The following is a 12,465-nucleotide window of genomic DNA, read 5'->3' as shown; positions in this document are numbered from 1 at the left end:
CAGTCAAATATTGTCCGAACAGCAATCCACATGGCAATGTCTTTAAAGTTGGAAGCCAACACTTGAAGGTCTCTCAGCCCAGTCCAGAAAACTCTTCACTGTTGCTTCCACCGCCCTTACGTTTATAATTTCTCTCCATCTTTTGTAGATGAGTGTGGTAGCTGTGTTAGTCCACTCTTAAGGTTATCAATAGAAATCAAACAAAATAAAACATGGAAAAGAAAATAAGATGATACCTTTTTTATTGGACATAACTTAATACATTTCTTGATTAGCTTTCGAAGGGTTGCCCTTCTTCCTCAGATCGGAAATAAGCAAATGTGCTAGCTGACAGTGTATATAAGTGAAAACATTCAAGCATTACTATGACAGTCTGACAGGGTGGGAGGATGGGGGTGGGTAGGAGGTATGCATGGGGACATCAAAGCATATCATTGATATTCTAACAGGATGGGTGTGGATAGGTCAGCAGAAATCTGCCAGCTGCTGACAAACATCCAGACTCTTTGGACCTTAGCCGGTCCTGATCTTACTTCCACACCCTCCTTTCCCAGTAGGTCCCAGGCTTCATCGACAGTAGCCACTCGCTTATGCACTCCATTAATCATTACAAAGAGGCCAAAGGGGAATATCCATTTGTACTTACAGTTCTGCACCATGTCCTTGGTCGCTTAATGATAAACCTTGAGTTTCTGGAGTGCACTTTCATACTGTCCTGCTGCAGTGTTCCCATTTCTCTGTCCTTACACATCAACTTCTCCTTATCTGTGAATTTATGAAAATGGGCATTTGCGTTGCATGGCTTGTCCGCTTTCCAAGGGCCCAGAGATTTATGTGCCCTCTTATTGAGAGAGTCAGTGTCTTATCCTGCAAAAACCAGGCAGCAAATTACTTGATCACCTCCTCTTTATCTCTAAAGTCTGTTGTTTCAGGCACTCCCTGCAACTGAACAGTATTACACCTAATCCACTTTTCAATATTCTCTACTTCATTCACCAAATCCTGATATTCTTCTCAGAGTGCTTCAACTCCCTGCAGCATCTCAGACACAGTGTCCTCACATCCATCCATATAGGACTCCATTCCATCAATATTTACTCCCATATCTATCAGGTCAGTTTTAAGTTCTTGTACCACATCTTTAATTTGGCTGTTGACTGAGGATATCTGTCTTCATCTCACTTGTCCATGCCTGTAAATCGGCTTTTGTAACCCCAGTCGATACCTCAGAGCTGTTGTAAAGATATTGGTCAAAGTTTTGGCAGTGAGGGTAGGGAATATCTTTCCTTCCTGGGTTCATCCAAATCAAGTGGGTTTATATTGGGGCGCCAGGCAGCTGACAATATACGCTGGGTGATAAACTTTATATCTCTAGCAACTTGCAGGAGACTTAGTGTTCCTTTTGGGAATTGATGCGGAGAAGGCTTTTGATAAGAGTCCACTAAGATTTCCTACTTGGGGTGTTGCAGAAGATGGGATTTGGAAAGTACTTTCAGGGGTAGATCCAGGTATTTTATGATTTTATATAGAGCTTAGAGCTTCTGTTAGGATCAACAGGGGGCAACTCCACTATGTTCACGCTTGAGAGAGGCACAGGGAAGGGGTTCCTATTGTCTCTGTTGCTGTTCACACTGACAGTGGAGCCAATAGCTTTAGCAATATGACATAGCCCAGATATTAGGGGGGTGGGACCAGGGTGAGCCCCAATGTATTTAAAGTTTGTTTGCAGATTGCCTAACTTATTGAAGGAGTTAGACAACTATGCCTGAACTTCTGGCTTTAAAGTAAACATGGGTAAGACTGAGGCCTTCAATATCAGTTTGGAGAAGGCTGAGGTGGACTGCCTATGATCCTCCTTCCCTTTCCAGTGGATGGGGAATAGTATGAAATACCCAGGAGTGTATCCTGACAGCTAGGATTTCTGGACTTTTTTCAGCTAATTATCCTAAACTACTCAAATCTATTAAAGAGGATTTGTCCAGTGCTCCTGATAGCTGTTTTTAGATAGTTCCTCAGCTCTGTGCAGAATGCACTTTCAGTGCATTGAGAAGCACTGTCTCCACAGCCTGTTGGAAGTCCTTCTGACTCCCACATGTCTGAGTCTACATCGAGAAATGCATTATGCATTCACAGCAAAATTAACGACTTACATCATCAGCTGATGAGTGATGATGTAAGCATACTGAGTGACGTGTGATGGAATTGCATATTCAGTTTGTTGTTCAATTTGTTCCCCTATAGTTTACAAAATATTGACAGCTTAATCTGGTTCATAGCTGCCCATATTTAAGAATGTCTTATGCGGATTGCGGAATTATTACTACTTGATGCCTTCAAAGCTTCAGTGTTGTTGAGCTATAATTAAATGTTCATCAATTTAACTGATGTTTTCCTGAAATGTTTCTTCATTTATACAAACAAAATTATGGGATAAGAAGGCCATTTTTACAAACTTCAAAAATAAGCTCTACCCTAGACTATTCATGTTTGACCTGAAATTTCAAGTCATAGATCTGCTATCCTGTAGTTCTATTTTAATTGATGTCATATTGTCTTTGAAGGTCTTCCTATCAATGCCCCAGTATGTTCTGTGAAACCCCCATGGTGCACCACATCCGTCGCTTTGTCCATGGGAATGGCTGTGTACAGATAATACTGAAGGAGCTAGACTCACCAGTCCCTGGCTACCAGCACACAATTCTCACCTATTCATGGTGCAGGATTTGCAGACAGGTAAAGAATAAGAAAGAAAGACTGTTCATTTTATTTGCAGCTATCTGATGATACCATAGTTCCCCACAGTCTATAGATTAATAGGAAACTCCTGCCTCTCCATATTTGTTTGGACACTTAAATTATCTATACTGTTACCATGTCCAAATGGTTAAGGTGTGTTCTGTTAGGCTTCCGCAGCTGGCATCATGATTATTGTGGTTGTCCAGGTCTTGCTGTGTCTGAGTAAGTGGAACCGACTTTTCAGCGATCTCGGACATGGCAAAACCCAGACAGCTACAACAATCATGGTTAAGGTGTCTTTTGGAAGTATAAAGTTTATCATACTTACTGATGACTGTATTTGATACTATTTGTTATATGTGCATGTGCCCCTCTTATTAACTTTTGAATGGCTGGACCTGCTCACCAGTACTTGGTGGGGAGTAGACTATTGGGGGGATGTCTTTTGATGAGGCAAGGGTGGGACACAAAATTGGGTATTTCACCCTAAGAAATGCATTGAGATGAACTGATGCTTGAAACTTTTCTCCCCTTTGTTTGTTTATTTATTTAAACATAGCATAGGTTAAAGAAGAAAAAGTAGTCTAGGTATTGGGTTTTAAAAAACTACTATAAAAATGGCCAATGCACGGTGCGCAGTGGTTTCTGTGTCATGACCAGTGCCAGTGAGGGGGTCTTTCCTTGGTCTCAGGAGAAGGAGAGAGAGAGCAAGCAAGCAAGCATGGGGCTAGGGATCTCCATCCTGGTAAAACAGAAATGAGTTGCAAGAAAAGAGAGCTTGATTGAAAATGATTGAGACAGGATGTGAATCTCCTTTTCATGTCCCAAGAAAGAGGGTAAGCGAACACAGGAATATGGATTTTCTCCTTGGGACCCAGGAAAAGGAAGGAATGAGTATGGGGCCAAGGATCCTCTTCATATAGCCTAGGAGGGAACAAGAGATGGGTAATTTGAGAGAAAAGAAAGTGACCAAAATTATATGGGTGTCCTCCAGAGGATGAATGAGAAGAGACTTGAAGACTTGAAATTTATTACACTGGAGGAGAGGAAGAATAAGGGAGATACAGTATAATACAGGTATATAAATGAACAAACCTTTTCCAAAACCAGAGAGACTATAGAACTCGAGGAATGAAATTAAGCTGCAAGGGGAGAAACTGAAAAGAAACAATGCTCTTCTCCTTGAGGTGATGGGAAAGAAAAAGTTGTTGAATATTCACAGAAAATCCCTATATGGGAAGAGGATGGAATAAAAGTAAAGAGAGAGCATAGAGGTGGTAACATGCATGGAGTGGTAGGTTCAACCTGACCACCTTTCTGGGCAGACTGGATAGACCATGCTGCATGGTCCATCTGTCATCCTTTGCTATGTTACTGTGTAATGGAAAGGAGATGGGATTTGATATATCACCTTTCTGTGGTTACAGTTAGCAGTTTATTATATACAGGTACATATTTTGTTACCTGGGGCAATGGAAGGTTAAGTGACTTGCCCAAAGTTGCAAGGAACTGCAGTGGGAATTGAACCCAATTCCCCTGGTTCTGAGGCCACTGCACTAACCATTGAGTTACTCCATTCCACAATATGTAAAAACTGATTGTTGTGTAGTTTGTATTTGAATATAATTAGGTCTGCCAGAACCGTTTGGGTAGCGGAAGCCATGGGCTTTCTACTATCCTGTAAAGGATTGCATGTTCCCTCCAAATACTTAATTACCCCAACCTTGTATCCGCTCATGACGGTTTTACACAGACAGAGCAGTAGCAGGATCCTCAATTGGAAAGAAACCCAGTATTCAGTAGATATAGTAATACAGTTTATTAGCATTGGTATCTTATCCAAAAGTTGTACAGACAAATCAGGCAGTCACATGGTAGAACAGCAATTCACGACAACGTCTACAACCTTCTGGATTCTTCTGTCTTCTCTCTTCTGATCTAATACCCTTCAGACTCCCCTTTTTTATACCATTTTAACCCTACTCATTTCAGTGGACCCTAGCTTTCTCACCAGAGCCCTTGGCCCTTATCAGTTGATAAGAATGACTTCACATGTTCCCAAACTCTAAGTATAAACAAATTATGTTTAGGACAACATCTGTGAAGAAATGACTTCACACGTCATTTTGCCCTCCTCAGCTCCCCTCCCTCTACTTGCACTTGACCCACTACTATCTTGCGTTAGCCAAAACATCTTCGCTCATGACTTCTCTCAGGTGCCAGTCCCAGCATTGTTGACAAGAGCAAAGTCCCCCTCCCTTGTCAGCTCTCTGGGAACTCACTTCAGCTTTTGCTGCAGTGAAATGTATTTTGTATCAGAGATGATTTTTGATTCTAAGAAGCCTAGCTTTTAGCCTGAGCCATTGGCCTGTATTTCACTGAGAGAGCAAGTGACAGTATATTTCTACATATTACAGCTTAATGTTTAAACAATCACGTAATTTAATTAAGCAACCATTCAAAACCTATTTTGTCTCATACGGTTATGAAAGGCAACAAATGATTCAGTTGCTTTTTCTCTTGCAGACAACATCAGTGGGTCAAGCATATTTGGGCTATTTCACCTCTGTCATATATGCTATCACAAGAACGTTTAGTGAGGAAGTTATCAACCTAGGCTACTTTTATGTAAGGAGACATACAAACATAAGAATCGCCATACAGGGTTAGACCAATGGTCAGTCTAACCCAGTATCCTGTTTCCAACAGTAGCCAGTCCAGGTCACAGATACCTGGCAGAAACCCAAACAGTAGCAACATTCCATGCTACCAATCCCAGGGCAAGCAGTGGCTTCCCCATGTCTTTCTCAATAGCAGACTATGGACTTTTCCTCCAGGAACTTGTCCAAACCCTTTTTTAAACCCAGATATGCAAACCACTGTTACTACATCCTCTGGCAAAGAGTTCTAGAGCTCAATTATTCGTTGAGTGTTCCATAGTCTTTGTACCTTTTGAAAGAGTAAAAAATAGATTCACTTCTGCTCATTCTATACCACTTGGGATTTTGTAGTCCTCAATCATATCTCCCTCATCTGTCTCTCTTCCATGCTGACAAGCCCAAACCTATTTCACCTTTCCTTATATGAGAGGACTTCCATCCCCTTAATCATTTTGGTCACTCTTCTTTGAACCTTTTCTAATTCCGCTATATCTTTTTTGAGGTACAGTGACAAGAACGGAACACAATACTCAAGTCATGCTAAAATAGCATGATTTGTGGTAAAATAACCCGTCTTAACAGTAGCCTACATTGATAAACCTCTTCCCTTACAGAGCTTTCCAGCAAAAGTATCAAATCAAATGTCTGCTTTTCTAATTAAAACTGTCAAAGGTGAATGCAATCATGCTTTTGTTTAGAAATTGGAATATGTGATACCAAACCAACTCCTATGCCATTTTAACATGGTTCATTTTCTGAAAATAGTTTTGCTAGGAGTGGCCTAGTGGTTAGAGCAGTGGACTTTGATCCTGGGGAACTGAGTTCGATTCCCACTGCAGCTCCTTGTGACTCTGGGCAAGTCACTTAACCCTCCATTGCCCCTGGTACAAAATAAGTACCTGAATATATGTAAACTGCTTTGAATGTAGTTGCAAAAACACCTCAGAAAGGCAGTATATCAAGTCCCCTTTCCCTTCCCTTTGCTGCTATGTAGTATTGTAGTAGTATCACCTTTTTTGTTGAATTTTCATTTTTATTATTTGGGCTCTTTGAATATTTCTTAACAAGACATAAAGGGCTCATTTTACAAAGCTGTGCTAGCAATTCTGGTGCAGCAAAGCAGCGAAGCCCATAGGAATTGACTGGGCCCATAGGAATTGTCGCATTTGCCGTTCCAGAATCATTAGTGTGGCTTTGTAAAAGGAGCCCTGTATGTCTTAAGAAATATTAAAAAAGAACCCAAATAGCTTTTTTTTTTTTTTTTTCAGTCACTATGGAGCCTTTTTACTAAAGTTTGGTAAAATTTGCAGTTACCACAGCTTAATGCAGGACTTTACCATGAGGTACTGCAAATTTTATTCTACAACCAGGAGAGCAGAACCTCCATTTTCCTCAGTGCTATTTATTGCATGGTACCTGGCCGCAGTTGATGTGAAAACATTTGGTAAATGGTAAAAGGTACCGTGTTAACTACACGTTAGCCAGTTAGCATGCGATAAGTGCAACACACTACCTGGTTAATGCTTCCTCACTTATTTTCTGCCCATACCTTCTAACATGAAAACCACTTAATAAATATGTTACTACATGGTAATTGCAATACTGCCACATGGTAGCCCATGTGTTAATTGCTTAATGCCTTGTCAATCACAGCACACACATTAGTGAATTAATGTTTTTTTTCCCTTTGCAAGAGATGTCTTATGGAAAAAAAATCATTCTGTGTTTGAATTATTTTGTGCTTAATGAGGTTCATGGAGGGAGAATGCCAGTATGTACAAAGGTTGTACCTGAAGGCTGTACAAGATATCCATCATGAATTAGCAATTTTATGGTTGCATCTTAAGGTGTGACTTAATTCTTGATGATGTTTTTTTAGCAGTATGGGTCTGTTAAGTTAGCCTTCAGAACTACTTTGTTTTTAAAAGATTAGTTTGTCTTTAGTTATACTTGTGGGCAATCCCTGCAAAAATAGCCCTTACTACAAGGCTGAGGTGCAGAACAAAGTTTTTATCCTCTTGCTGCTGAAGTTTTCCAAGGAGCTCAAAGCATAGATCAAACTGGAAGAGAATAAGAGAATCAGGGAGAGGCGATAGGCAAAAAACAAAAGAGAGAGAGAGTGAACAAGTGTGGTGATTCATGCTTGGAATTTTCTCCCTTGGAGAAGAGAGAAAAAGGGAGCCTCTGGAATAGAGAGGTTGATTCTGCCTAGCAGTGTATGGTTCAAAGAACTCCTACCTGGTAGAAGTTCCCATCCTTTGATGACTTACTCAATATTGCATATTTATGGACTTCATGCCTTTACTCCAAATAAGCCAGCTTGTAAGGAAGATTATATTTCACATGGAAAAGGGTCACTCAAGAAGTTCTTGAAACATCATCCACACTTCAGAGCACAAGTAATAGGGTATTGCAATAGGGGAACTGTGATTCCTTCCCATGATTCTATAAATTTAATATTGAGTGTCTTATGGGACAGTGCCATTCTCTGAACCAGATTTTCACTGAGGCCTTATCTGTTATGAAGATTCATATCACTGGCCTTCTCACTAATACTGTAATCCTGTGAGAGTCCATGTGCTTGTAAGATAGTTGCTTTCTCAGCTTTAGTATCTTCAGTTGAACAGACATCGTAAGCAATCAGAATTCTGTGATTCCTATTAGTCTAGATTATCAGACTTCAGTGGTGGCCTTGAGATCCAAATCTTCAGCCAGCTGGTAATTAGTCTACCTGTGAATATATAATTTACCACATTCATTCAAAAACTAGATAGTTATCCTTTTTTTCATGCGGACTCCGTAAACCTAGTGCACTACTAAGTTTTCAGAAGTGTCTGGATATCCCAGAGGAGATGGTGGCAGTGCCTAAGTGCTTTAATGAAAATATGACAACTCCCCTGTTAATTACACCAGAAGACGTTTTGGATTCCTGAATCAGTATTTCACTGTGTGTATGTTACACTCCTTCTGCCTCCCACACCACAAGTCTATGGTAGCCTACATTATCTCACTATTGACCATGGAGGTATTGGCCTGGGCCTCTCCAATCTGGGAGAAACAAGATTCAATTGTTGAACATTATGATGCTTTCATTCATGCTTTCAAATGAACGTTAGATAATCCAGGACGTCTGGCTTTGTCAACCCCATGCTCCTCCAGATAGAACAGGACACATGCAGTTGGCCAGTACTTAGTGGAATTCCTCACAGTCTCTGTGGAGACAGGCTTGAATGAGACCTTGGTAATGCCTTCTGCAATGGCCAAATCAGATAGGATGATAAGTGGAGGACTGCCTTCATTTTACAAGATGACTATTATTAGTATATTGTGATAATATTTGGCCTTTAATGCCCCAGCCTTCTTCCATCTTCCAAGCCTTAAAGATCTCAATATGTATATTTTGGAAGAAAGGCAGGAGAGGAGAGATAAGATAGACATTGAAATACCTATGCGGCATAAATGCACAGGAGGCAAGTCTCTTTCAATTGAAAGGAAGCTCTTGAATGAGAGGGTATAGGATGAAGGTGAAAGGAGATAAATTCAGAAATATCCTGTGGAAATACTTCTTCATGGAAAGGGTGGTGAATTCCTGCAACGAACTCCCGGTGGAAGTGGTAGAGATGAAAACAGTATCTGAATTCAAGACAGCTTGGGAGAAGTACATATGATCTCTAAGGGAGTGATAGGGAGAGTAGATGGCATGGATGGGCAGACTGGATAAGCCATATATAGTCTTTATTTGGCTACATTTTTCTGTTTCTCAATTAGATTTTCTTATGCAGTATGTGGTGGTCTACTTTGACAAATTCTGACCTGTCCATCCATAGGCAGCATGTTTGGGAAGTCCTTTACTGGCTGCACCAGCCCAAACTCTTCACTAAAATTGAGCAGAAGTAAGTCAGTTTTCTAGGATATGTAGTCGTAGATAAAGATTTTGAGATGTACTCCAATAAAGTTGCTGCTGTGTTTGAGTGCATTGAACAGGTGGATCTTAAGGCTTATCAGTCTTTTGCTTTGCCAGGTATTATAGGTGATTCATATTGAACTTTTCTAAGGTAGTGGCCCCTCTAATACATATAACATAGTAACATAGTAGATGACGGCAGAAAAAGACCTGCACGGTCCATCCAGTCTGCCCAACAAGATAAACTCATATGTGCCACTTTTTGTGTATGCCTTACCTTGACTTGTACCTGTCTTTTTCAGGGCACAGACCGTATAAGTCTGCCCAGCACTATCTCCGCCCCCCAACCACCAGCCCCGCCTCCCACCATCAGCTCTGGCACAGACCATATAAGTCTGCCCAGCACTATCCCTGCCTCCCAAACACCAGCCCTGCCTCCCACCACTGGCTCTGGCAGACCGTATAAGTCTGCATAGCACTATCCCCGCCTCCCACTACCGGCTCTGCCACCCAATCTCGGCTAAGCTCCTGAGGATCCCTTCCTTCTGAACAGGATTCCTTTGTTTGTCCCATGCATGTTTGAATTCCGTTACCGTTTTCATCTCCACCACCTCCCGCGGGAGGGCATTCCAAGCATCCACCATTCTCTCCATGAAAAAAATACTTCCTGATATTTTTCTTGAGTCTGCTCCCCCCTTCAATCTCATTTCATGTCCTCTCGTTCTACTCTCTTCGCATTTCCGGAAAAGGCTCGTTTGCTGATTAATACCTTTCAAATATTTGAGCGTCTGTATCATATCACCCCTGTTTCTCCTTTCCTCCAGAGTATACATGTTCAGGTCCACAAGTCTTTCCTCATACGTCTTATAACGCAAATCCCATACCATTCTCGTAGCTTTTCTTTGCACCGCTTCAATTCTTTTTACATCCTTCACAAGATACGGCCTCCAAAACTGAACACAATACTCCAGGTGGGGCCTCACCAACAACTTATACAGGGGCATCAAGACCCCCTTTCTTCTGCTGATCACACCTGTCTCTATACAGCCTAACAACCTTCTAGCTACGGCCACCGCCTTGTCACACTGTTTCGTCGCCTTCAAATCCTCAGATACTATCACCCCAAGATCCCTCTCCCCGTCCGTACCTATCAGACTCTCCCCGCCTAACACATACGTCTCCCGTGGATTTCTACTTCCTAAGTACATCACTTTGCATTTCTTCGCATTGAATTTTAATTGCCAAATCTTAGACCATTCTTCTAGCTTCCTCAGATCCTTTTTCATGTTTTCCACTCCCTCCGGGGTATCCACTCTGTTACAGATCTTAGTTTCATCCGCAAATAGGCAAACTCTACCTTCTAACCCTTCGGCAATGTCACTCACTAATATATTGAACAGAATCGGCCCCAGCACCGATCCCTGAGGCACTTCCCTACTCACCTTTCCCTCCTCCGAGTGAATTCCATTAACCACCACCCTCTGGCGTCTGTCCGTCAACCAGTTCCTAATCCAGTTCACCACTTCGGGTCCTATCTTCAGCCCATCCAGTTTATTTAAAAGCCTCCTTGTCTCAAAAAGGAACTAAGAATTATTGGAATCTTAAACCTCAGGAGGCCTTTGAGAAATTGATACAGCTCTTTGCCTCTGTGATTGAGATAAGACATCCAAGCTATTCACCCTGGAAGTGGATACATTAGAAGTTGGAACTAGGGGTGGTCTTTTTGCAGAGACTACTACTACTACTTATCATTTCTATAGCGCTACTAGACGTATGCAGCACTGTACACTTGAACATGAAGAGACAGTCCCTGCTCAACAGAGCTTACAGTCTAATCAGGACAGACAAACAGGACAAACAAGAGATAAGGGAATATTAAAGTGAGGATGATAAAATAAGGGTTCTGAACAAGTGAATAAGGTTAGGAGTTAAAAGCTGCATCAAAAAGGTGGGCGTTTAGCTTAGATTTGAAGATGGCCAGAGATTGAGCTTGAGGTACCGGCTCAGGAAGTCTATTCCAGGCATATGGTGCAGCAAGATAAAAGGAACGGAGTCTGGAGTTAGCAGTGGAGGAGAAGGGTGCAGATAAGAGAGATTTACCTAGTGAATGGAGTTCCCGGGGGAGAGATGAGAGTGGAGAGGTACTGAGGAGCTGCAGAGTGAATGCACTTATAAGTCAATAAGAGGAGTTTGAACTGTATGCGGAAATGGATAGGAAGCTAGTGAAGTGACTTGAGGAGAGGGCTAATATGAGCATAATGACACTGGCGGAATATTAGTCGTGCAGCAGAATTTTGAACAGATTGAAGAGGAGAGAGATGGCTAAGTGGGAGACCTGTGAGAAGCAAGTTGAAATAGTCTAAGCGAGTGGTGATAAGAGTGTGGATGAGGGTTCTGTTAGTGTGCTCAGAAAGGAAAGGGCGAATTTTGGTGATATTAGAGAAAGAAACGACAGGTTTTAGCAGTCTGCTGAATATGTGCAGAGAAGGAGAGGGAGGAGTTGAAGATGACCCCAAGGTTACGAGCTGATGAGACAGGAAGGAGGAGAGTGTTATCCACAGAAATAGAGAATAGGGGGGGGGGGGGGGAGGAGGAGAGGCTGGTTTAGGGGGAAAGATAAGAAGCTCAGTCTTGGTCATGTTTAATTTCAGATGGCGCTGAGACATCCAGGCAGCAGTGTCAGACAGGCTGGCTGATACTTTGGCCTGGATTTCGGCTGAGATTTCTGGTGTGGAGAGGTAGATCTGGGAGTCATCAGCGTAAAGATGATACTGAAAACCATGGGATGAGATCAGAGTACCAAGGGAAGAAGTATAGATGGAGAAAAGAAGAGGTCCAAGGACAGATCCCTGAGGTACAAGTGGGATAGAAGTAGAGGAGGATCCACTAGAGTATACACTAAAGGTACACTAGGAGAGATAAGAAGAAAACCAGGAAAGAACAGAGACCTGAAATCCAAGTGAGGACAGCATATCAAGGAGTAGGCTGTGATCAACAGTGTCAATAGCAGCAGATAGATCGAGAAGGATGAGGATAGAATAGAGACCTTTGGATCTGGCCGGGAACAGATCATTGGAGACTTTAGCAAGCGCTGTTTTAGTTGAATGAAAAGGGCGAAAGCTAGATTGAAGTGGATCAAGGATAGGTTGAGATGAAAGAAAGTCA

The 12,465-nt window shown here is 41.9% G+C and overlaps 1 protein-coding gene across 1 annotated transcript in view; it reads left to right on the top strand.

The window, feature by feature from the left end:
* PIKFYVE (phosphoinositide kinase, FYVE-type zinc finger containing) overlaps positions 1 to 12,465 on the top strand; it is a 750,252-nt gene that overhangs the window by 359,990 nt on the left and 377,797 nt on the right. Inside the window, 1 exon segment of the mRNA XM_030210724.1 lies at positions 2,562 to 2,733. Coding sequence (XP_030066584.1) covers positions 2,562 to 2,733 — 172 coding nt within the window.

This window comes from Microcaecilia unicolor, chromosome 7 (assembly GCF_901765095.1).
Source record: "Microcaecilia unicolor chromosome 7, aMicUni1.1, whole genome shotgun sequence".
NCBI lineage: Eukaryota > Metazoa > Chordata > Amphibia > Gymnophiona > Siphonopidae > Microcaecilia > Microcaecilia unicolor.
Note: the sequence above shows the minus strand (reverse complement) of the source record. Positions and strands in the feature narration are given on the sequence as shown.